This window comes from Xenopus laevis, chromosome 6S (assembly GCF_017654675.1).
Source record: "Xenopus laevis strain J_2021 chromosome 6S, Xenopus_laevis_v10.1, whole genome shotgun sequence".
In the NCBI taxonomy this organism is placed as follows: Eukaryota; Metazoa; Chordata; class Amphibia; order Anura; family Pipidae; genus Xenopus; species Xenopus laevis.
The window spans coordinates 37903663-37931431 of record NC_054382.1 but is presented as its reverse complement, the minus strand read 5'-3'; the positions used below and the strand labels follow the sequence as shown (position 1 = coordinate 37931431).

General features: G+C 37.4%; 1 protein-coding gene across 1 annotated transcript in view; it reads right to left on the bottom strand.

Annotated features, from left to right (window-relative positions):
* Nucleotides 1–27769, bottom strand: part of LOC108719687 (potassium voltage-gated channel subfamily H member 8) — a 182800-nt gene that overhangs the window by 64078 nt on the left and 90953 nt on the right. The window contains exons 2-3 of the mRNA XM_041567523.1: nucleotides 14937–15170; nucleotides 1097–1228 (exon numbers count right to left, since the gene is read on the bottom strand). Of these exons, the coding sequence (XP_041423457.1) occupies nucleotides 1097–1228; nucleotides 14937–15170 (366 nt within the window). The remainder of the gene's footprint in view (nucleotides 1–1096; nucleotides 1229–14936; nucleotides 15171–27769) is intronic.

The window sequence follows — 27769 nt, the reverse complement described above, 5'->3', positions numbered from 1 at the left end:
ATGATTGTTTCCCTGCTCAGCAGTTAGGGACCGTCTGACAATTCCTATCCACAGCAGCAAATGAAGGGAGAATTTCACTGCATACAGTCAGGTTTCTTATAAAAACGGTACACATTTTTTAATTAAAGTATATTGGAGATAGGTTTCTTTTTCATTAAAGAAAGTAAAAATTGGATTTTATTTTTTTGCCTTTACATGCCCTTTAAATCTCCCTGCTTTCTCACTAGAGCCACTGAGTTAAGGGTAAGTACACTGTGGTCTTACTACTTAGTCAAACTGTTTGCTTGGGGACTTGATTTTAAATGCACTACATACTTGGAATGCTAATGGATAGTGAAGGACTCACTTGCAATGAGGGGCCTTGAAGTGGCCAAAGTGTGGTACTAACGTCTTATTTTTTGTAATAATTACTTTTAAAGGCAAACTGTGCGCTGGCAATTTTTCTCCTTCTTTGTGTACAAATATTGTTTTTTATCATTTATAGCAGCTGGTCAACTCCAGAATGTGGGTTAGACCAGTGCTGGTGATTTCTTTCTGTGTTTCGTGGAAACTTACTGGTCACCTGTTTAAAAGCAAATATCTTATTGATTCCTATTGGTTACTGCGCCTAAATCTGCAATAAATCTCCTATATTTTGGTTGGCCAGTTTCATCAGTTTAAACGAATAGTACAGAATATAAAATATATTACTGATAAGTACATTGTGCTCCAGATTCAGAATATCAGGAAAATGCTTACTTAAACATTCTACTGTGATGTTTAGAGCAGTATCTACTGCTATCAAGTGTTTGAGAAACCAAGGGTTTCCCATTTGCACATTTCATTGTGGCCTTGTTACCCATTATGCTTTCAAATTCATTGATATACAACTTCTGCTCAGTACTGTGTGGGGATGTCTATATGTTTTTTGTAAATGTTATGTTTTTATATAATTAAATCTATAAAACTTAGATTTACATAAAACCCTAATATGGTAGTATCTTGATAAGAACTGAATTGCAAACATTATATTCTAAATGACACTTGTTAATTGTTCTGTTTTATTTACATTTGCTGAAATTTGCATCCTACATTGTACACAGATATTACTACAAACCTTCTTTTTTATCTTCTTTTTCAATCTTCACTTTCATGTCAGTAATGTCCTTAAATGAAGCCAAAAACAGGACCACGTCTCCTTTTTCATTTTTTATGGGAATAATATCCAGTAGGCACCAGAAAGAAGTACCTAAAAGTGCAAACCATAATGTCAAAACATAATATCAAGAAAAGTATAAATGCAAATGCTGAGAGCTGCAACCAATTCCATTTCAACCAAATCTTAACGGAGAGGTTAATAGTCGAGAAACCACAGCTGTTTGGCATATGCAAAGCTTCTCGTCTCATCAGATGGAGCTTAGCAGTGTTTTTTTTTCTTTAGAGTAAAGCATTGATTTAAATGCAAAATGTATCTAGTAGGATCATTAGCATGCCTCAATGAAGGTTCTTATATTTTCTAGATCAAATTTTTCTTTTGAACTTCCTATTGATCATAACACTTCTTATTTCTATAGAATATTTCCCAGTGTTTTGCATAGGACATCTGAGGATTGCTATTTACAGTGGAACATCTCCCTCTACTTTAATTATCAGCAATACCATTTGGTCTTCAATCACCAGTATATTCCTTTAATTAATATGAAGAGCTAGAATGAATTTGACTGCAACTTTATCTATTTTAAAATGCTTTAGTGCAAAAAGTAAAAATATTTTTACTCTCTCTCTATATAGTATATATATATATATATATATATATATATATATATATATATATATATATATATATATATATGTAAGGTGCATTCAATTTACTATAGCGCTACATATATATATATATATATATATATATATATATATATATATATATGTGTAGCGATATAGTAGATTGAGTGCACCTTACTCATACACCTTACTTACACATATACATTCCTCAGTGGAGTGTACATAAAAGAGAACATGCAGGATCATACATCAAAATTGGATAGGCAATACTCACAGCACCTTTGGTCAATATAAATCGTGAACGAAGACAATGTATGCAGCCTTGAGGAGGTACAGCCAGCTTTCAGCCTTTTCTCTACTTCTGGGCAATTAGTACCCTGGATCTTAATCCCACTCACAAACTTCGGAGGAGCCTCAAGATGCTCAGCTAAATATCCTGACTGTCTGTCACTCCTAGCGTGACCTATGAAGGTGAGTAGCCTATCCTTACTAGGCCTGACCTGTCTAGGTTCCATTAGAGCTCTGCCTGCCTGCTCAGGCTAGAGCCAGCACAATATGGACCCGGAAAGCATGGCTTCAGAGGCTTTTATACTTTAGCACAGTGCCATCTATTGGTCACTGTGAGAAACAACAAGGGGCATAACTTAAAGCAGGAATAGGAAACAGTTCCCCCTCCTAACTGTATTTTAGGACCCAGTTAGGTGTCTATAACACTAGGGGACTGCCTGCTAAATAATACTGGGGATGGCTATTTTACACATCTCTACATTTACACATATATATATATATATATATATATATATATATATATATATATATATAATTCTTAATGAATTAGATGAAAATTGAGCATAGGACTGGCCAGATATGGGATAACTTTGACGTAGTTGGCCATCTTAAATATATTGCAATATATGGACAAACAATCCCTGTAAGGTAAAGCATTTTTCATTAGCAGTATGCACAAAATGTCTCTGTCTTAAATATATTGATAATGGGTTGAGTGCAGAGGACTCTTGTATGTGTCTGTATTTTGTGGTCACAGCTTCATTGCACCCCCGCCTAATGGTTTTAAAAATTAGTGGTGAGCACAACTTTCCCTTGTTTGTTTTATATATATATATATATATATATATATATATATATACTACAAATCTCGCTGGCAATAAGAAAATTCAGAATGATAACAAGCTTGCAGATTTAAAGGAAAAGGAAAAGTTAAAACTAAGTAAGCCTTATCAGAAAGGTCCACCTAAATATACCAGTAAACCCTCAAAGTAATGCTGCTCTGAGTCCTCTGTCAAAAGAAACACTGCATTTCTTTCCTTCTATTGTGTACACATGGGATTCTGTATCAGACTTCCTGTCTTCATCTTAAACCTCCTTGCCCCGGGCATGAGCATGCTCAGTTTGCTCCTCTTCCCCCCCCCCCTTCTCTGCTGCAATCTGAGCCCAGAACTATAAGTGAGCAGGAAGAGACTCAGACAGGAAGTAATGTCAAACCAAGCTAATACTGCAGTTGCTATCCTAACAAACAGAGAGCATCTAGAGCTTTTTACTCAAGGAATGGTAAAACATTCTACAGAATAAATATAATATTCTAGATTGCACTATTGCAGCTAATCTATTGGCAATAAAATGCCTCCGTAGCTTTCATTCTCCTTTAGCTCCCGTCTACTTTAGGAAAGCAGCTTAATCTGTATAGCAATCTTTGTGAGTTAAAAGAAAACATGCCTATGTTATTGGTATACAGAATACAATACATTATATCAATGTAGTGAATTCTTGCTTAAATAAAATACATTTGGGGAGCTCAAATTAGATGTGTGATACTGGAGAGGAGTTGTGTTTAATAATTAAGTATGTTCTGAATTGCACACAAATATGCTTAAATCATTTATCACTTAGGCGGCAATTCAATGTAATAGAGTGATTGTAATCTTAACAGTACATTTTATATCATGACAATATTTTAAATAGCTCAATTATCACCCAGCTAGAGAAGTTATGCAACAGATTGGAATGATACTTTAAATAAAGAGATTTTCTACAAAACTGGTTGGTGCCATGAAATTCTGATTCTACTGACTGACACATTCAGAAAAGGCTTAAGCCCAAAATGTGTATACACCACCAATGCTGCATGTTAGACATACACTCACATTTTATCCCCATTTATACAATATAGATTCATTAAAAATTATCCCAAAAGGAGCCATCACCCTCTAACTGCACCCACTGAATGAATCTTCATTAGATGTAATTAGAAGAAGATGGCTCAAGTTGTTTAAATTCCTTTTTTGCATAATGGCAGCTTAGTACTTGGCTGCAGAGATAAATGAGATACCCAGAAATATCACTTTGGGATAACTCTAGCTGCATCTGTATATTGTTTTCCAGCAGGCAGGGAGCTAATATTCTTCATCTCTTCACTTTCTCAATAAGAATATACTTGGCTACACGATACAGTGAATGACACTATCAAATGCAGATTATGTATTAATATAGCTGGCCTTGTTTTTATCTTTACCAGATGCCAAAATTCTTTAGGTCGATGTATACAAATAATTCAAACTACCACCTCAAGCATAAATATTTAAGAGATAATTAAAGGCAGTAAGATTTTTTTTAAATGTGATAACTTTGTGAGCATTTTCTTTGCTGCCACAAGTAGTCGTTATCATAGCAGAAAATGTAATTGTTCTTGCTCTTTTCAATTACAGTTTGTAGTTTTTCTTTAAATAGTCCATATTTGGTCAAATTTATGAGCACAAATAAACATGAGCTAATTTGTAATTTAGCACAAAGTTCAAAGTGAAAAAGAAAAAAAGGGCCATCTTTTCTGCCTGCAAGGTACCTTGCCACCCATGGATTTTGCCAGTCATAGGTACAATTTTATTTTTGTTTCCCAGACTGCAAAGAGTTGCACCTGCCTGTGTATGCATACTGGTAGAGTCAAAACAACATACAGGAGGTCACTTGGGCAGGTCATGGGCTTCCTTGGCATTTCCCTTCCTTGTGTGTCATTAATGGTGTTCAAGGAAGGAGAGACGGGGGTTGGAAGGTACCCATTATATTTAAGACTGCCCAGAGAAAGCATTAGGTACAGAATATATTTGTGCTTGAGTATGGATTCCTGTCTGATGTAAGGTGCAGTCTGCATTATCTGTGGGCAGGAATACATGTTGTAAGGAGCACAGTATTGTACCCCTTAGTACTCCACCAATTGTATCCTATCCATAGCAAGTTCCCCCTAAAAAGTATTATCAGCTGTGTAAACATGTGTTATAATATCTTTAAAGGATAAGTAAGCCTTATTACTCTAAGCAGCCGCAGAATAGCAAACCTTTCTCCCTGCATTCAGATTTATTTAATTTCTCTATTACAGCTAGTTCAACTGCAGCTCCTTTAGTTACTTCCTTGCTTACTTACTATGAAGGACCGCCCACTTATGCATTCTTAACTCTCCTCTCATCAACTGTGAAGACCCCAAGAAGGTGCCTATGGGGTATGCTTACTGTCTCTGCCACAATGAAAATCAGGTACATGCAGTAGGCACCTTTTTGGGGTTTTCATAGTTGGAGAGACAAGGAGTGCTTCGAATGCAAAAAGGGGTATGACTTCACACTAACAAGGAAGTAACTAAAAGAGCTGCAGTTGAACTGGCTGCAATAGAGCAATGAAATAAATCTGAATGCAGAGAGAAAGGTATGATATTATGGGGGCTGTTTAGAGTAAAAAAAAAAGGTTTTCTTATTCTTTAGTCTGCTACATCCTCTCATTTCCCACTCTTTCTCTCTGGGGCAAATTCACTAAGAATCGAAGTTGCGCCAGGCGCAACTTCGCCGCACTTCGCCAGGCGAATTTTCGCCAGCGCTTCGCAAATTCACTAAAATCCGAAGTTGCGCACAGGGGTAGCGTAAGTTTGCGAAGTTGATTTGCTATATAAAGCGAAGTTGTGCTAGCGAAGGCTAATTTGCATACGGCGCGAAATTCAAATTTCAATGGAGGAACACGTATCTGCACTACAAATGCCTAGAAAACCTTCAAATCAGCCAATAAAAAATTTATTTTGCCCTACACATGTGCCCACTGTCTAGGTAAGTTGCCATGAGTCAGGAAATGTAGGGGGGAGCCCCAAAAAATTTTCGATCTTTTTCAGCCTATCAGCCATCATGTAGAAAACACGCCAGCGTTTTTTGGGACTTAGAAAAAATTTTGACTTTTTTTGAAACAATTCCTATCTACTCTATTGCGCTTCGCCAGGTCTGAGGTGGTGAAGGAAGTCTAGCGTAAAAGGTAGCGTTCGCTACACTGCGCAAGTTAGTTAATTTGCGTAGTTTCGTCGCTAGCGAAAATTCGCCTGGCGTAAGGTTGCGAAGTAACACTAGCGAAACTACGCCAGCGTTCGTTAGTGAATTTGCGCAGTAGCGAAAATGCCAAACGCTAGCGAATTAACGCTAGCGTTCGGCGCTTCGCGTTCGCGCGTTAGTGAATTTGCCCCTCTGTCTTTAATGTCTCTGTTTATATACAGCAGTTATATATTTATTAAAAGAGCTAGACATTTTTATTTGAATTACTGCTTTAAACACATGTTGAAAAAAATACCTGTTTGGGAGAATACTTAAAATATATTGGATTATGTTTCAGACTGCACAACTGCAAACTGTTTTATCAGCAGTCTTTTTCATTACTACACCCATCTAAACATGATAAATCTTTTCTCTTGTTCAAAATCCGTGCACTGTATAGACAAGATTAATAGCTGTAATCCAATTCTAAACCATGTAGATACGATTTTAGATAGATACATACTTGATACAAACTGGCTAACTCTCTGAAAACCAGCCTCATCAGCAGCTATTTGACAATTTATTTACTGTTTTATTCATCAGACCTGCTTAGAGGCTATGCAATTCTACTTTAGCATTAGTAATTTCATTCATCAAAAAATGAAATTGTTTTTATATACAATAGAGAAATATACTACAGGTTAGTTACGTTTTACATATTATATATTTGTGCAATTAAGCTTGATGAAGACAAGTTGTGGCATATCAGCCATTCATCTGATATTGCTGCAATAAGACCACATGCACGAATGGCCAAACTGAACTGATCTAACATGAGTCCCCAATCTCCTTTCATATTGCCTCGGGGCAGGGTGTAAAAAGAAATGGTAAATCTATTATAAATAGAAATTCCTCACCACCCCATCACCATGGCCATTGAGGTAGAGTTGACAGATACTATTAATTTGCTAGGGACCTTTAGCATTCACTTTGTCCACCTTAAGTAATGAGGATGGCTACCTATCCAAAGAGTCCAAACCCCTCAACATCCATCTGCCAGTGAATAGCGTTACATTTCTAGGAAAAAAATGCTAACTTTACCATTGACAAGATGCTATTTGTTGAAAAAAGAATGAAAGTAAAATGTTTGTATTGACCCAAAAACAAGCAACACATATGTATATATGCAAAGAGAGAGAAAGAGTAAGTAATCAAGTGTAAAGACTCTTCAACAAACAGCTAATTTTCCTAATTAAACTTGAAGGGCCTCCTGCAGATTCTCATTTTATTCTTAAACAGATACCAACATGTTCCTCTTTCTTTCACCTCCACCATCCCATTGGTGCTAGGGCATATATCCTACTCCACCACCCACAGGGAAGGTAGGGGCTGCTTAGAAGGATAGTGGTCAGTATAACATTCAATGACAAGTGTATTTCAGTATCACAAAAGAACAGCATTTTAAATGTCTTGCATTGCATCTTTTTATTTTGACAAACTATTTTGAAATAATCTTGGACAAAATGCATACATGTATTTTCTTCATACAGATAAAAACAGTTTTGAAAAAATCTAGATAAAAAATATTCAAAGATTGCCACATTAGGATGTGAATATAGATCACTGAATTGTTTGCATGTCAACATTTCAAACATCTGTTTATAGCTGGTTCATCAGTGAAATACCTTTTTTCTTGACAGAGTGTTTTAATTCAAATTAATAAAACTTTGATATAAATTGTAAAGTTTTATATTGACCTCATTGGGCCCCCAGCAATAAATATTCTCAGGCTTCCCATCCACCACACAAGTAACCCTCAATCCTAAATTTGCATAGTATACATTTGGTGAAGCAGGTAAGAGAGTGGGGAGATAGTGGGATCTGACTAGGACCCCTTACCTCTCGCCCTCCTCAGCCATAATGCTGCTTTTGAGACACTACCACTGACAGTATTAATTATATAAAAGGACAGAAAAACCCTTGCAACACTGTCCATTCTGAGCAAGGCAGACACTAGTCTGTCACTCGCTAGCCTATTACATTCAACAAAGAGGTAAGCTTTTGTAACCAAAGTTTATGCAAAGTGTGCAAATTTGCCCACTTTTCACTTAATATTAACAGAATCTGGGTGATCCATGGTACTTCTCCTTGATGTCAACAGGAAGCAATATGTGGTACTGTGTATTTGATTGTTTATTTGCCATTGAACAACTAATTGTTACATAATAAACAGCTCTGATAAGTGTAAAGCCCCTATAAAGCATATACAGTATGATCTCACATAGAAGTGTGTTATGATAAAAACAAAGAAAGGCCAGACCAAGAAAAGAATGTATTTGTGTTGGAACAGACTTTAAAAAAGAAGAATAGCAAATAGTAAAAGTCTGACCTGCCAACCTGGGATACTGTGATTGTAAAATAGCAGCTACATTTTCTGTTCTACTGGTTATAAAAATCATTGTCTGGTATCCTTTTTGCAAGTGTCTTTAATTGGCAAGGAACTATACACAGAAAAAATCTACTTATTAAGAAGGGATATTGTAGAAAGAACACAATGGTGAAATCTGAACAGAAAATGTATATGGAATGAGCAAAGAGGTTAACAGAAATGGAAAGGTGGAAGAAAATGGCAACTGGAAGAGAAAAAGTAAGACTGAACAGTAAGAGAGAAAGAAATAAAGCAAAGAAGAAAAAATACACTTGGTGCTTATCTTTGGCACCAGCATGGAGGTTCCATTCTGCACATTTTCACTTCATCTCACTTCACCAAAGTTCACCTCATGGAGCAAAAGTTCTCTAGCATTGAAGTTTTTTGCGAGCGAATTGTCTAACTCACCAAAAAAAAACAACACAATTCACTCTTTAATAAATGTACCCCATTGTCGGAAACGTGTGGCCCATAAAGCTCCTAATGGAGTTCATTTTAAGCAATTAAAATTTTTTAAATCGATTTCCCTTTTCTCTGTAATAATAAGGCAGTACATTGTATTTGATGGCATAAATCTATATTTGTGGCAAAACAATCCTATTGGGGTTATTTAATATTTAAAGGGACAGTATGCTCTCCTTTTCAACAGCAGCTTAATGCATAGGGCTTGTGCTGAGCTTTTGCCAGCGTCGGACTGGGGGCGATCAGGGCACACCGGGCTGCAGCATCAGAGCCCACACACCTCCCCTACTGCCCCCCGACCCAGCTGCAACACTGCTCCTTCCCTCTACCCATGCCAGCACGTACCTTCTGTTCTCTGCTCTGCACATCACAATCTGCCCAATGGGGAGCAGATCTGGGCCCCATAGTGTCCCGCTGGCCCAGTTTGACCCGTCTTTTGCCTATTTAGGAAATGTGTATGTTTTTTGTTATTTCTAGGAATAAACAATACATTAAACCAGTTTTACGTTAGCACTTTCTACACTTCCTTTTCCTGCAGAGCACAAAAATCAAATTTATCGCCAGACCACTGAGAAGTACCCTGATAAAGCGTTGCTTAAAGGCTACTGCTTTAAGGGTGTTTGTTTAGATAATGAGCTCTCAAATTGCCCTGTTTATAAAGGGATGTGGGGAGAATATTCAATGGAAAAACCCAACATTCAAATGAGTCTTTCAGTGACAAAAAATAGGCAAAATGCATTTTTAACATCCTATTTATTGTGTTTATTTTTTAGCAATGTTTTTAGTTTCATCCTGCCCCTTGAAATGATTTTTAGCACACTTAAAGGAACAGTTCAGTGTTAAAATAAAAACTGGATAAATAGATAGGCTGTGCAAAATAAAAAATGTTTCTAATATGGTTAGCCAAAAATGTAATCTATAAAGGCTGGAGTGACTGAATGTCTAACAGATCAGAACACAACTTCCTGCTTTTCAGCTCTCTAACTCAGAGTTAGTCAGCGACTAAATGGGCCATATGAACACAACTGTTCAGAGAGTTTGCAATTGATCCTTAGCATTCAGCTCAGATTCAAAAGAAAACAGTTATGACCCATGTGCCCCCTCTCAAGTCACTGATTGGTTACTGCCTGGTAACCAATCAGTGGAAACCAAGAGAGCTGCAAAATAGGAAGTTGTGCTCTGGCTAGTATGTTAGCCATCCAGTCATTCCAGCCTTTATAGATGACTATAATGAAAACAGTTTTTATTTTGCACTGTCTGTCTATTTACCCAGTTTTTATTTTTATACTTAACAATTCCTTTAAGGTATGGTGTGATCCAAATTAGGATTCCAGATCCCAAACATTCTGAATAATAGATTCTATACCTGTACAATGCTACTTAGCTGACTAGAAATGCATCTTAATAACCCTTATTAAATACAATTATGAGAGTTTCAATCATTTAAATTTTAAGTGCTTAACCTGATAAAATAATGCCATACAGATATGCCTACTGCTGCTGCATTTTTCTTTTAAAGTTAATTCATGAATGTGAGGTTAGGTGATACCTTTTATTGTAAAGGTAAAAGTAAAAATGCAAGCTTTCAAGATGATAGTGTTATATCTCTTCTTCAGGCTCATATATGTGACAGTACAACTACCAAAGGTAATTCATAAGATTTATCTGTTGTTCAAAAATAAACTTTCCATAGTGTGTGTGACTAAAGTATTGCATTTTGTGTCAGTAAAATGTTAAAGCCCGATTGACATGTAATTTATATGAACAGCTAGGGGCAGAATTACTAAGGTTCGAGTGAATTTTCGAAGTTCAAAAAGTTCGAATTTCGAAGTAATTTTTTGGATACTTCGACCATCGAATAGGATACTACGACTTCGAATTTACTTCGACTAGAAGTAAAAATCATTAGACTATTAGACCATTCGATAATCTAAGTACTGTCTCTTTAAGAAAAACTTCGACTTCAATACTTCGCCAAAGTAAACCTGCCGAATTGCTATGTAAGCCTATGGTGACCTTCTACAAACTTTTTTCTAAGTCTTTACACATCGAATATAAATCCTTCGTTTGTACCTTAAAATCGTTTGAATCGTTCGATTCGAACGATTTAATTGTTCGATCAAACGATTTTTATTCGACAGTAGGATTGCCAGATTTGGTGAAAAAACTTCAAATTCGATATTCGAATTTGAAGTTTTTCAATTCAATGGTCGAATTTCGAAGTTTTTTGTACTTGAAATCCGACCCTTGATAAATCTGCCCCATAATTGACTGGGGATGCTGCAGAAATTTGATGGAAAGGATTAATTGCAGTTGATCCGTTAATCTGACAGAAGCAATTCCAGAGATTAAAATGATAACAGATAGCGTGACTCATTTCTTATAGGGGGGGGGGATTATAATTTACAAAATAGATGCATAGAGGACACACGAATGTCCCCTTTGCATCTATCTTGTATATTATAACTTGCACCCAACATGGAAGTAGGATGAGCAATGAGTGTTGTGATTATTACACCAACACAAGACCTGGTAACCATCATCAACACTTGGCTGATGGCTATAGTAGTGTTCTGTATGTGGATAATGAGAGATGCAGAACCTTGCAGTTTCGTAATATAGAACAGGACATATGCACAAACTGCACTGTGTAGCATTCCCCTACTCTGGTACCACATTGTAGTCTGGTACATGGTGATGCTAGATTGTATATTCACATGAATTTGTTTTGGCAGTTATGTATAATATGGGGACTATGGGAATCTCTAACACTGGCTGTAGTTTATGTATATGTGTGTATAAAGAAATATGTAATAGAATTTATCTACTGGGCTTGAAATGGTTATTTTATCTATTTCTTCAAAATCCCCACCTCCCAAGTCACCTTGCCCTAGATAGTTTCAAGTATGTCCCTGGCCTTGCAATATATTATGTTTTCGTTTTCATGCATAGTGAACTAGGATTATTTTTGCCTTTTTAATAACCGTATGCTGAGATCTCACCAGAAATAGAAATCCAAAAAATACCAGCAGCACACTGAATTAGGTTGCAATAGTGTACAAAAAAGAAGAATGTATTAAGCCCACATACAAAGGCAACGTTTCGAGTCTACCAGGCCCTTTATCAAGCTTAATAAAGGGCCTGGTAGGCTTGAAAAGTTGCCTTTTGTATGTGGGCTTAATAAATTCTTCTTTTTTGTACACTATTGCAACCTAATTCAGTGTGCTGCTGGTATTTATTTATTAAGCCCACATACAAAAGGCAACGTTTCAAGCCTACCAGGCCCTTTATCAAGCTTGATAAATAAATAAATTTAAATTGCTCTATTAATATGTTCTCACTTATCAAAAAATTCCCAATTCTTATATTATGACTATCGCATGTATGTCAGTGGCAATGGCCCTAGGAGACCCCAGGCTTCATTAGCAACTTAGAATACTGGTCTGGGCCAAGTAGAAAAACAAGTGTGCAGTCTTGAAGGGAAAAGGAAATCAAAGAAGAATGCAGAATCATTAATTTTGTAGTTCAAGCAAGGCCACAGCACCAATACATTTTGTTTCTGCAAGGATCCCTCGAGCTATAACTAGGTCTGTATCAGTGAAATGTCATGCGGTGACAAGTCCTCACAAAATATTATGCTCATTATATTACCTTTTTCCCCAGTAGTTCGGATGTAGGAGAAATGAGGAAAACTGAATTTATTATTATTTTATAGCTTGTTTATATGGTAATAAACCAGAGAACAGAAGCTCTTGCTTTACAGGAAAAAAAAAGAACTTTTTTTTTTTGCAAAACTTTTATTATGTCAAAAAAGACATAATAACTTCTTAAAAAAACATTTGAAAGAAAAAAATGCCCATTGACTATATCAAATATTTCATTCAGTGCAATTACTCTGACCGCGACTGAAATGCTCAGCCAGATAAGCAGTGCAGAAACAGCTGATGGAAAGTGAAGAACAGGAGCAAAAGTCAAGGTGCCACTGCCCAGGAGAAAAGAGAAGAAAAGACTGCTATCCAAAGTTTTTGCGATGTAAATCTGTGACTGAAATCCCAAATCTTTCTGTCACTCAGACATCAGAGGTGTCCAGATATTAGTGATGTAGGGTCTACTATTAATGAGTCTGTCCCTTCAAAAGCTACATCTGCAACAGAATTATTTGGTTTCTATTGTGTGGAACATATAATTATTTTGATTAATGAGAAAATGCAACATGCCACCAAATTTTTCCAAATTAAATCTGTGACATCAGCAGACGTGACATCAGTGGAAGTGATGTCATGTGCATGCGCACAAACTCTCCTAAAGCCACAGATTTCTTGCTGCGCTGATGTCACTGAAATATTCTGCACATGCACACATCAGATTTGTGCCCACAAATTGTGGAAAATTGAGGGAAATCATGGAAAACGGCAGAAATTGGGGGAATGCTTAAGAGCGATGAGAGACCGGACCAAAAGGGAATTCCCTGCCTGGAACATCAACTATAAATGCACAAATTACATTCTCAAAATGTGTTCTGTGCAGCCTTGTGGAAACAATGATCTGACTGAATCTATGTCAGCTAGAGGAATTATTTTATTATCCTATAGACTTTAAAAAAAGTACTTGAATTTCTACAAAGTAAATACAGCAATCCTATTGGCTACTCATAGGGTTAATGTGCCCCTATGGCTTTAAATCCCTACACTTCCTTATCTCCCTAGTTGCTGGGTAGATGCCCATGTAGCTAGTTGTAATTTACATATGCCAGTGATTGGCCAAGAGGTATTGTGACCACTTCCTGTGACACTTTGGTATAGTGAGTGGGAAGGGGCGAATCTTCCTCTTTGGCTTCTGGTTGCTGCCCCAGTTGGATGTTTCCAGGGAGCCTGGGTACACCAAGGCCCAGTAAAACCATTCTACCCTAGAGGGACCTGTACCTCTAGAGAATAAAGTGGGGGAGCAGGGACCCTGTGAACGATACTAGTTAGTGACAGGATTACTATCTGTTATAGACCCTCTAGGAGAGTAAGGTAGTGAGGGAAGTGAAAAAGAGCAGCTTTGTGCTCCATCAAGGAGGTGTAGCAGGGAGTAGCTTCCCAGGCTATACGATTTGCCTACAGTGAAGGGACCACAGTAGATTGGGAGTTAGGTTATAGATTATTCTCCCTGACAACTCCACTGGGTGGGATTCAGACCACGTTTGAGGTATTTCTGCCTGGAGGTATGCTGTACTGCCTTGACTACATTCTCAGGGGATCCATATGCTGTTATCTCTGATGTACTGTGCTAGCCTTGTGCATATCTATTCTGCACTGTATTTATGCACTGTATGTAACCCTGTGGATCATTTGTCTCTGACAAATAAAATATTCTGTTCTGTTTGATTTGCAAGAACCTCCTGGCGCCCTTTTCTTTAAGCAGTTTATGCACAGTAGCCTGTGGGAGTTGTAGTTGCACTACACCACGTTTTCCATTTCTTCCGCTTTGTGAAGGCCCAGCCTTAAGTGTTAGAGTCAAATGTAACCCATGCTCTAGTATACTAGCTGGTTGTTAACCCTGTTGGTCTAAATAGCCGAAAATCATGTTACAGTTACAGTTTTAGTTTTCATCCATTTTTTTAGTTTCTTACTCAATGAGAAAATGAATGCATATGCATCTAGGCAGCATGCCATCTATTGCAAAAGCCAATGAAAACTGTGTTTAATTTATCCTGGTGTATTGCCATGGTATGCAGGTTAAATAAATAACCCTTTAATAAATAATACATTTTACGTAAAGATATAAATAGACATTTATTATGTTCTTATGCTGCCACAGATACCAGCTGTGACCTTTCCGTCTTTGTTTGTATGCCACTAATTAAAATGAAAGGATTGCTTTGCGTGTTAATAAAAATAATGCATCCCTTGGTTGATATTACATCCCACTCATAATGATTCATAACATTTACATATCAACAGGCCACTAGAAATAAACAGACTCTGTCAGGCCCTGGAAGATGCACTTACCATTCTTTTTGTAGAACATGATTTCCCCCTTGAATTCGCTCTTTTCCTCTAGTGACATTTCAATTTCAAGTGTTGTCTGTTCATTTGTTTCAGCACCATATAGAAATTTACAGCTGCAACTTTTCTGCATGACTTCTGTTCGTGCAAATCCAGCAAGTTCGCAGAATCCATCTGAACAGTAAACTATTGGGAATCCCTTGGCAACCTGAGCATTTGCAAGGATGAAGTTGCTGTCTGTAAAAAGGTAAAGTGTAAAAATAAATTACAGGTTAATTTATGTAACATTATGTTATTTTTGTAATATTATTCCCATGGCAAGATAAGTTCATGCATCCATGAGAAACAACCATCACTATGTTGCTGGCTAGGCATGAATCTAATCTTATCACTGGTTTAATGGAACATCATGCTCTCTCATGGGAAGTCATGGAAAGTGCATTGCTTTTTTCCCATCAGGATAACAAAGTCAACCAATAGTTGCTGCTCTTCAGAAAAAAAAATATTTAAAGGAGAAGGAAAGGTTAAAACTAAGTATGCTTTATCAGAAAGGTCTATATAAATACACCAGTAAACCCTCAAAGTAATGGTGCTCAGAGTCATCTGTCAAACAAAACAATGCATTTCTTTCCTTCTATTGTGTACACATGGACTTCTGTATCAGACTTTCTGCCTTCAGCTGAAACCTCCAGGGCATGGACTTGAGCATGCTCAGTTTGCTCCTCTCTCCCTTCCCTGCTAAATCCAGAACTATGAGTGAGTATGAAAAGACCCAGGCAGGAAATTATGTCACATCAAGCTAATATGGCATATGCTATCCTAAACAAACATATTAAGCTTCTAGAGCTGTTTACTCAGCTATAGCATTCAACAGAATAAATGTGGAATCGTATTTATTAAAGGTTGATTTTTAGTGGTTTTGGAAATCACGACTAAACTCACAAACTCTAAAATCACAATTGTCATTATATTTATTTTAAGTTCTGATAATAAAAAGTATGAATGAAAAAAGTGCTGAACAATCAGAAAAAATAAAAAAATATGAACACCTCAGACAACCCGTACCAAAAAAAAAAAAAACTTAAAACCTCTATCATTCTAATTGGATTAAAAATGGTCTAATAGGGTCAGTGCTGCTCCAATTAAACGGATAATGACATAGGAAAATGTGTTTTTTTCAAAATTCAGACTTCAGCTCTAAAATCCATTTTTCAAAGGAGCAAATTTATATTTAAGCTTGAAATGTGACATGGGGCTAGACATGTTGTCAGTTTTCCAGGTGCCCCCAGTCATGTGACTTGTGCTCTGATAAACTTCAGTCATTCTTTACTGCTGCACTGCAAGTTGAAGTGATATTACACCCCTCTCTTCTCCCTCCCCCAACAGCCTATCAGCAGAACAATGGGGTAACAAGATAACAGCTCCCTGGTAGATATAAGAAAAGCACTCAATAGACACCTTCAGTTACATTGAGTAGGAGAAACAATAGCCTGCCTGAAAGCAGTTCCATCCTGAAGTGCTGCCTCTTTCTGAAAGCACATGACCGGGCAAAATGACCTGAGATGGCTGCCTACACACCAATATTACAACGAAAAAAAATTAATTTGTGGGTTAAGAATGAAATTTTATATGGTAAATAAATAAATCTCGAATTTGTAGAACTTTTTAGAAACATAGGAAAACCATTATTTTTTTTCAAGATTCAGGGAAAAAAACAAATTTATTTATTAAAGGTCGTTTTGTGGTTTTAGAGGTCTTTGAAACTACGACTAAACGTACAAACTCTAAAATCGTGTTTGTCACTTAATTAATTAAAAGATCTGATTTAAAAAAAATATGAAAAAAGAGCAATGAATGATATGCTAAAAAATACGAATAACTGATTGATTTATAGGGGTTCAATAGGATCAACACAGCTCCCATTGATGTCTATAGCACCTCATCAACTTTTACTTGGCAAAGTTATGCATTCAAGGTTTTTGTGTTTTTTACACTTAATTTTAAAAATGTTTGTTTTTTAGAAATATAGGAAAACCACAGTAAATGGGCTCCATAGGGGCAGATTTATTAAAATATTAGAGTTTACTGAAGAAAAAATCATGCATTTTTACATTTTTTCCTATGCAATTTTTAGAAGCATATTTGATTTACCATTTGATAAATACATTTCTAAAAATCCCATAGGATTAAACAAAAAGTGAGTTTTTTTTTTTATAAATCTCATATTTTGATCAATCTGCCCTTAATGTACTGTATATCCTAATAAATTACCTATAAAAAATGTATCAAATTTGCACACACATATCAGTAGATATGGTCCTTTTACATCTTTTGCCATTCTGTGATCACATTGTGCTTACAATGAACACATGAAATTATATTTTTCATGAAAAAGGGCTGTTTTATAGGAGACCTGCAATGTTCCAACTTATAATTTATAATTAACACTCTTTACAGCTTATAGTGTAATACTGTTGAAACTATGTATTTGTTACTAACACAAGGTAATGTTTACAATGCCAGTGAAGTTAATAATTACAAGCCTCATCTAAACCAAATGTACAATGAGGATGGGAGCCCTTAAACCTGACCTTCCTTTTTACCATTCTTTTGTATCTGCCTTATAGCTTGCTATGGGATTCAGTTCTTTAGACTAACTAGTCTGAGTGGGGACTTCAGTTCCTCCATCTGACTAACTAGTTCGAAGTATCAGATTGTTGGACAATAATAAATATTGATACTGATCAAATCAGTCAAATTAACCCTTTCCCTGCCAGCCGTTTTGTCCTAGATGCGAACATCTACTGCCAAGCAGTTTTTAGATATTTTGCACTCTTTCACTTTAAGGGCCTTTCCTGTGGTGGTCTTTTAGTTAACCCAGGAAAACAATATATTGTTTTTTTCAGGACAATCTGAACTTTCACAATATGCAAGAATTTTGGTGTAATTCTACTTCTCTAAAAAAATATTGGATTCTAAGTGTCAAATAAAATGAAAAAAATCATGTTGCACGAAGAACAATCACATATATCAGAAACATCATTCATTTTATGTACGAGAACACAGCCGATTTAGAAGGGTCTATGTCTCCTGAACGCGACAATACCAAATATATATAGTTTTATGGAGATTTCTCACTTGTATAGCTCAAAATCTACAAGCAGTACACAACCAAATTTCCAAAGCAACACTCCCCAAATGGCATACTTTTGATTTCAAGGCCAAACATTCCGCTAACAGTAGGTTTACCCTAGAAAACTACCCATTACTAGAAAGAACAGATTCTGGTGAATCAAAAATGGGTAGAAATATCTTTGTACTCCAAACCACCAAGTTGCAATTGTTTCCTAAAGTTATAATGTTTTATAGAAATTGGTGAATTTTTTGAAAAATGACCTCAAAGCTTCCACTCTACAGCAACATATCTCCCACACATCATTAGGTATCAATGTAAAACACCCCAAATATAAAATCCTGGGTCCACTGAACAGTTTGATGCCCAATATGAATAGATGTACCCAAGCACGTGGCATAGGAGGCCCCAAAAGGAAGACCCCCCGTTTGTTCTGTCATTTCAGATAATGCAAAATCAACACATTTACATAGTTTTGGGGGGGCGGCAAAGGTAGAAAAAAGTACGTTCACCCCAGAAAACCATATATTTTCGGAAAGTACACATTCCCCTGAATCCAAATTTGGTATGCAAGTCTTTCTACACCAAAGTACCAAGCGGCAAACCATTCCTAAATTTGGTGATTTTGGCGACATTTCCAAGAATCACCTAAAAATTTCTACCCTGCAGCATCGTATTACCCACATACTTTTAGGTATCAAGAGAAATCACCCCAAATATGAAAGCCTAGGGTCCTCTGAACAGTTTGATGCCCAATATGTATAGGTGTACCCAAGCACGTGGCATACAGGGGCCCTAAAAAGAAGACCCCCATATAGTCTTGACATTTCAGGTACTGCAAAATCAACACATTTACATTGTTTTGGGGGGGGGGCAAAAGTAGAAAACAGTAAATTCACCCCAGAAAACCATATATTTTCGGAAAGTACACATTCCCACGAATCCAAATTGGGTATGCATGTCTTTCTACGCCAAAGTACCAAGCCGCAAATCATTCCTAAATTTGGTGATTTAGGTGACATTTCCAAAAATCACCTCAAAATATCTACTCTGCAGCATCGTATTACCCACATACTTTTAGGTATCAAGACAAATCACCCCAAATATGAAAGCCTAGGGTCCTCTGAACAGTTTGATGCCCAATATGTATAGGTGTACCCAAGCATGTGGCATATAGGGGCCCTAAAAGGAAGACCCCCATATAGTCTGACATTTCAGGTACTGCAAAATCAACACATTTACATTGTTTTGGGGGGGCAAAAGTAGAAAACAGTAAGTTCACCCCAGAAAACCATATATTTTGGGAAAGTACACATTCCCACTAATTCAAATTGGGTATGCATGTCTTTCTACGCCAAAGTACCAAGCCGCAAACCATTCCTAAATTTGGTGCTTTAGGTGACATTTCCAAAAATCACCTCAAAATATCTACCCTGCAGCATCGTATTACCCACATACTTTTAGGTATCAAGACAAATCACCCCAAATATGAAAGCCTAGGGTCCTCTGAACAGTTTGATGCCCGATATGTATAGGTGTACCCAAGCACGTGGCATACAGGGGCCCCAAAAGGAAGACCCCCATATAGTCTGTCATTTCAGGTACTGCAAAATCAACACATTTACATCGTTTTGGGGGGGGCAAAAGTAGAAAACAGTAAGTTCACCCCAGAAAACCATATATTTTCGGAAAGTACACATTCCAACGAATCCAAATTGGGTATGCGTGTCTTTCTACGCCAAAGTACCAAGCCGCAAACCATTCCTAAATTTGGTGATTTAGGTGACATTTCCAAAAATCACCTCAAAATATCTACCCTGCAGCATCGTATTACACACATACTTTTAGGTATCAAGACAAATCACCCCAAATATGAAAGCCTAGGGTCCTCTGAACAGTTTGATGCCCGATATGTATAGGTGTACCCAAGCACGTGGCATACAGGGGCCCCAAAAGGAAGACCCCCATATAGTCTGTCATTTCAGGTAGTGCAAAATCAACACATTTACATCGTTTTGGGGGGGGCAAAAGTAGAAAACAGTAAGTTCACCCCAGAAAACCATATATTTTCGGAAAGTACACATTCCAACGAATCCAAATTGGGTATGCATGTCTTTCTACGCCAAAGTACCAAGCCGCAAATCATTCCTAAATTTGGTGATTTAGGTGACATTTCCAAAAATCACCTCAAAATATCTACCCTGCAGCATCGTATTACACACATACTTTTAGGTATCAAGACAAATCACCCCAAATATGAAAGCCTAGGGTCCTCTGAACAGTTTGATGCCCAATATGTATAGGTGTACCCAAGCATGTGGCATATAGGGGCCCTAAAATGAAGACCCCCATATAGTCTGACATTTCAGGTACTGCAAAATCAACACATTTACATTGTTTTGGGGGGGCAAAAGTAGAAAACAGTAAGTTCACCCCAGAAAACCATATATTTTCGGAAAGTACACATTCCCACGAATTCAAATTGGGTATGCATGTCTTTCTACGCCAAAGTACCAAGCCGTAAATCATTCCTAAATTTGGTGATTTTGGTGACATTTACAAAAATCACCTCAAAATATCTACCCTGCAGCATCGTATTACCCACATACTTTTAGGTATCCAGAGAAATCACCCCAAATATGAAAGCCTAGGGTCCTCTGAACAGTTTGATGCCCGATATGTATAGGTGTACCCAAGCACGTGGCATACAGGGGCCCCAAAAGGAAGACCCCCATATAGTCTGTCATTTCAGGTACTGCAAAATCAACACATTTACATCGTTTTGGGGGGGGGCAAAAGTAGAAAACAGTAAGTTCACCCCAGAAAACCATATATTTTCGGAAAGTACACATTCCAACGAATCCAAATTGGGTATGCATGTCTTTCTACGCCAAAGTACCAAGCCGCAAATCATTCCTAAATTCGGTGATTTTGGTGACATTTCCAAAAATCACCTCAAAATATCTACTCTGCAGCATCGTATTACCCACATACTTTTAGGTATCAAGAGAAATCACCCCAAATATGAAAGCCTAGGGTCCTCTGAACAGTTTGATGCCCAATATGTATAGGTGTACCCAAGCACGTGGCATATAGGGGCCCTAAAATGAAGACCCCCCCTTGTATGTTCTGTCATTTCAGGTACTGCAAAATCAACACATTTACATCGTTTTGGGGGGGGGGCAAAGGTAGAAAAAATAAGTTCACCCCAGAAAACCATATATTTTCGGAAAGTAAACATTCCCACGAATCTAAATTGGGTATGCATGTCTTTCTACTACAAAGTACCAAGCCGCAAACCATTCCTAAATTTGGTGATTTTGGGGACATTTCCAAAAATGACTTCAAAATTTCGACCCTGCAGCATCGTATTACCCACATACTTTTAGGTATCAAGACAAATCACCCCAAATATGAAAGCCTGGGGTCCTCTGAACAGTTTGATGCCCAATATGTATAGGTGTACCCAAGCACGTGGCGTATAGGGGCCCCAAAACGAAGACCCCCATATGGTCTGTCATTTCAGGTACTGCAAAATCAACACATTTACATTGTTTTGAGGGGGGCAAATGTAGAAAAAAGTAAGTTCACCCCAGAAAACCATATATTTTCGGAAAGTACACATTGCCACGGATCTAAATTGGGTATGCATGTCTTTGTACTCCAAAGTACCAAGCCGCAAACCATTCCTAAATTTGGTGATTTTGGGGACATTTCCAAAAATGACTTCAAAATTTCGACCCTGCAGCATTGTATTACCCACATACTTTTAGGTATCAAGACAAATCACCCCAAATATGAAAGCCTGGGGTCCTCTGAACAGTTTGATGCCCAATATGTATAGGTGTACCCAAGCACGTGGCGTATAGGGGCCCCAAAACGAAGACCCCCATATGGTCTGTCATTTCAGGTACTGCAAAATCAACACATTTACATTGTTTTGAGGGGGGCAAATGTAGAAAAAAGTAAGTTCACCCCAGAAAACCATATATTTTCAGAAAGTACACATTCCCACGGATCTAAATTGGGTATGCATGTCTTTCTATGCCAAAGTACCAAGCCGCAAACCATTCCTAAATTTGGGGATTTTGGGGACATTTCCAAAAATGACTTCAAAATATCTACCCTGCAGCATCGTATTACCCACATACTTTTAGGTATCAAGAGAAATCACCCCAAATATGAAAGCCTAGGGTCCTCTGAACAGTTTGATGCCCAATATGTATAGGTGTACCCAAGCACGTGGCATACAGGGGCCCCAAAAGAAAGACCCCCATATGGTCTGTCATTTCAGGTAGTGCAAAATCAACACATTTACATTGTTTTTGGGGGGGGCAAAGGTAGAAAAAAGTAAGTTCACCCCATAAAACCATATATTTTCGGAAAGTACACATTCCTGCAAATCCAAATCGGGTATGGATGTCTTTGCACTCCAAAGTACCAAGCCGCAAACCATTTCTAAATTTGGTGATTTTGGTGACATTTCCAAAAATCACCTCAAAATTTTCACCCTCTAGCATCGTAGTTCCCACATACTTTTAGGTATCAAGAGAAATCACCCCAAATATGAAAGCCTGGGGTCCTCTGAACAGTTTGATGCCCAATATGTATAGGTGTACCCAAGCACGTGGCATATAGGGCCCCAAAACAAAGACCCCCAAATGGTCTGTCATTTCAGGTACTGCAAAATCAACACATTTACATTGTTTTGGGGGGGGCAAAGGTAGAAAAAAGTGCGTTCACCCCATAAAACCATATATTTTTGGAAAGTACACATTCCTGCGAATCCAAATTGGGTATGCATGTCTTTGTACTCCAAAGTACCAAGTCGCAAGCCTTTCCTAAATTTGGCGATAAAAGCAACTGTTTTTACATTTCTGAAAATCGCCTAAAAATATTGCAATTGGCCGCATTTATCTCACCCAATTTCTTACATACAATTGTAAAACACCATAAATATTGATGCCAAGGGTCTACTGAACAGTTTGATGCCCAATATGCATAGATATACCAAGGCAGCTGGCATGTGCGGACCCCAAATAAAAATAGTGAATATGAGTTTTCTCTGCTGCCGATTCGCCTTCTGTGAACATAGACCCTTGACTTCATATTATTTGCCTCAAGACCCTCCTAACAGCAATGACCCCCCAAAACCATACATTTTTGGAAAGTACACATTCTGCCGATTCCAACAAAGATAACGACGTCTTTCTACACGAAACTACCAAACTGCAAAGCTTTTCTAAACATATAGGTTTTTACAACATTTCTGAAAATCGCCTAAAAATGTTGCAGTTTGCCGCATTTATCACACACAATGTTTTACGTACAAAGAAAAATCTCTCTAAATATGGACGTCAGAGGTCTAATAAATAGTTTGATGCCCAATATGTATAGATTTACCAAAGTATGTGTTGTGTATGGACCCCAAATGAAAAACGTGCCTATGAATTTTCACGCTAGCCAACTAAGCTGCAGAAAAGAGAACCCTAACTGTACGTTATGTGCCGTAAGACCCCCAAACTGTAAAAAGACCCCCAGAAACCCATATATTTTTGGAAAGCACATATTTTGGCGGATCAAACTAAGTAAAATCTATCTTTCTATACCAAAGCACCAAACAGCAAAACGATACTAAAGATACATAAGGAACAATAATGCAGGGATAAAATTGCAATAAAACCACAAAAATAGCGTAAATCAATGAAATAACAAAATAATTGTTCTGACAGCGTAATTAGTGGCCGAAATCGATTATCCAATAGTCACGCTGCCAAAATAACACGTTTTTAGGCAAAAAAAACAAAAGATAACAGTATAATGAATTCGTAAAAAAAAAAAAAACACCTGTTTGTGTATACATATTTGTGCACTAATAAAAGTTATCTGAGTGTGCAAATACATGTAAATAAGTGTAAATAAGTGTAAATAACTGTACAAAAGGGACCAAGTGTGCTAAAATTAAAAAAAAAAAATTTAAAAAAATTCCAATCTTTACTAAAATGCATAAATGTACTGTAAGTATGTGTAGGTGCAGGTAAGTGTGTAAAAAAAACGTGCACTTACCGTTTTTGGAGCAGGAGAATCGCTGTCTTCTTTGGAGGAGTCCTGGCAGCGTGTCTGCAGAGTTGCTGAGCAGCAGGAAGTGCGTGGGCGGCTCTGCAGGCAGGAAGAAGGTGAGTGTAGTAGCAGACGCTCCATGCGATGCGTCTGCTACTTTGAAGTCGGATCTGCGACAATCGAGTCGCAGATCCGACTTGACAGCCCCCCAGCCTCGTTGCCTAGGGGGCTGTCTTCTCTCCCCACTCTCTGCGGAGGCGGCAAAAGCCGCCGAAGCAGAGAGAGAGCTCAGCTGCCAAAGAACGTACAATGTACGTTCTTGGCAGCCTGAGCATTTGCCTGCCAGCACGTACGCCGTACGTGCTTGGCAGGCAAAGGGTTAAGGTGGAGATACACGATAAGATCCGCATGTTTGGCGAGGTTGACAAATGATCGTTTCTTTCCCCAATGTGCCCACTAATGGCAGGGCGATATTGGGTTAATCCGAGCGTTCGACAGGTGCAAGCTGGGGAACAGTGGGTTAGGGTCAAGTGCGGGTCGTGTTTTTCTCAACCCGCACATCACTAAGGCCCAGAGGCCAAATTCCTCCAACTAATGTCTGTGGACTTTTATAGAATGGAGGAACAATATCATCAAGTACTGCAGTATGCCAGGCTATCTGTGGCTTCACATGGACTATCTATTGGACAGCATTTTCACAAACAGTGGTTTTGGCCTTGTGGGAACCTCTATCTACCTTTCTGGAAGGTCTTGGAACCTTTTTAAGTAGATCCACCATGCAGGGTGTAAGGCTATGTCTTATTCAGCAGGCACCCAGTGGGTAAAGGTCTGGAACATATTTGCCTTTATTGCAGGTAAACATAAGAACTGTCATACCTTGCCTCCGAGGCGAGACATAGTGAGACAAGTTAATATAGGTAGCCAGGCTAAAGAGTGAGCTGGAGGAAAAGATGTTGCATATGCTTGATGAATCAGTAATATATTTTGTACTATCCTTTTCATACACTTTCAACAATAAATTAATAACAGAAAGCATGTGATACATTTTATATAATAAAATGAATATGCTCATCAGAATAAAGGCTTACACTATTTGGAGTCTCATAAGATATAGATATAAGATATAGATATAAGCTATAGATAAGTCAAAATGTAATAGGATTATAAGGTATAAAGTAAGAAGAGTAATTGTAGAATGGATGTGTTACTTGCTGCTTTCCACTTATTGTTCATCTACAGCTCGCAGATGCAGTAATTGCCTCAAAGGCACTGAAGGTTACAATAATGAAGAGCTGAATGGAGAGCAGTTACACCAATTAAAATACTATATTGCTGTTGAGTGGTGGAAGTTGTAGTTTAGCAATGGTAGGATTATGCCTCAAATTCTTAGATAACTATTTTGTGCACTTTACAGGACTGCACAGTAATTTACATGTATCAGTATGTATTATGCAATGTGCTTTAAAGTCTGGATATAGAAGTCCTGTGTCAGGCAAGAATATATAGACCTCTAATTGTCCTTGTAACAGTTTCTGACTTTTTTTTTTTAAATTCAGGTCCTACATTTGTTCACCCTTGGCTCATAACAAGGTTACAGATACAGGAAAATTTTGCAATATTTGTTGTACAGCCATAGTTCTATAAATATGTAGGGCAGAAAATAACTAAGTGATCACTCAGTTGTATTATAACACTCACATTTTCATTAACATCATTAAAATAGATACTATAGTCTCTCCTAATAATCACAAAGACATTACTAATCTTAACAGAGTTCTGTGTACAATATAAAATTCTGCCGTCACTTGTGAAGTTGTTAAAATTTACAGGGGCAATATAATTTTATGTATCTTCTGACATGTTGTTTTTTTTGCGGGAAATGTTCCACGCATATATTATTTAGTATGATTAGATATATTTTTAACATTGTATTATGATGATTTTTAATATCATTCCCAATTCACAAGTATGGGACCTGTTATCCAGTATTCTTGCGACCTGGGGTTTTCTGGATAAGGGGTTCTTTCTGTAATTTGGATTGCCATACCTTAACTCTGATAAAAAAAAAAATATTTTAGTATCAAATAAACCTAATGGGATTGTTTTGACTCCAATAAGTATTAATCATATGTTATTTAGGGCCAAGTACAATATACTGTTTCATTATACAGAGAAAAAAAAATCATCTCTAAAAATGTGAATTATTTGATGAAAATAGAGTCTATGGGAGATGGCCTTCCTGTAATTCAGAGCTTTCTGTATACTGGGTTTCTGGATAAAAGATCCCATACCTGTATATGCTCAGTGAACACAATCAATAAAACTTCCTTCCATGGTTAAGCAGTTTTTGACTCAGTTCACAAGTGGCTGTTATTCTGGGCGACAGACAGAATCAACATTTAGCGACCAAAAAGGGACTCACGTTTCTCCCAGATGGGATTCTAATCATTGATTGTAACATGGAACAAACTTTGGCCCATAAGATAATGTTTTACCTCTTTGCACTTCATAATGAAAATAAGGACTGCCCAGGTTCACACTGCCATTTTTTACCTAGAGAAAGTGTCTATGGCTAATGAAACCTTAGTTAAAATTAATCAAAGTTGTATCTCAAAGCCAAACACTAGCACCTCTGCAATATTGTAGGCTGGCTAAACTGCTGAACATATGTTTTTTATGAGTAAAAAGCTAAATAGCCAAACTCTGCAACTTATCTGTTTGCATTTCTTATTGGCAATAGCTTTTTTGATAGAAGTCTTGTGCTTACCCAGTCTCTCCTTTAAAGCTGTAATGGTTTAGTACACATACACCAGTCTACATGGGCAGACCAGAATATACACCACATATTCAGAAGTGCATGTCAATCTGTGATTTTGCTTGATCCTTTTGTCAGAATGAGGGTGGGCCATGCTATCACCTGTCCGTAGGAAATTACACAACATGCAATTTTTATAGCATCCTAGCTTGGCTTTAGGAAGCCAAGACTTTGTTTTGACTGAAGAATTTATATCAGTACACACCAAAAAATCTCTGAAATTAGGGCATGTAAAGAAATCTAATATTGATGTCTTCATATTCCTAAAGGGTAATCTGTCATCAGATGAGACCAATGGCAATCATTTATCAACAGTTTTTCAAAGGGAATTGCTGGCTCAGTCGAAGTATTAACTCATATCACTAGAACAGAACACAAGGATGTTCAATGACCAGTTATCCCTGGCTCTCTTGATTTCTTGTTGTAGAAATGCCCAATCATACCCTCCAGTATTAAATCCGCAAGCCATCTCATCACATTGTATTGAAGCACATGATAGAGATCTATTGTTTCTAGTGATGGGCAAAACATTGTTTTTTTGTAAACATTACAATGAAAAAGGCTTTAGAAACCAGAAATAACAATAATGGCAGGAAATGGATGAACAAAACATTATGGGGCCCATTTACTTAGCTTGAGTGAAGGAATAGAAGAAAAACAACTTTGAATGTTTTTTTTGGCTACTTCCACCATTGAATGGGCTACTTTGACCTTCGACTACGACTTTGACCTAGAATTGAACGATTCAAACTAAAAATCGTTCGACTATTCGACCATGCGATAGTCGAAATACTGACCCCCCTACTTCGCCACCTAAAACCTACCGAA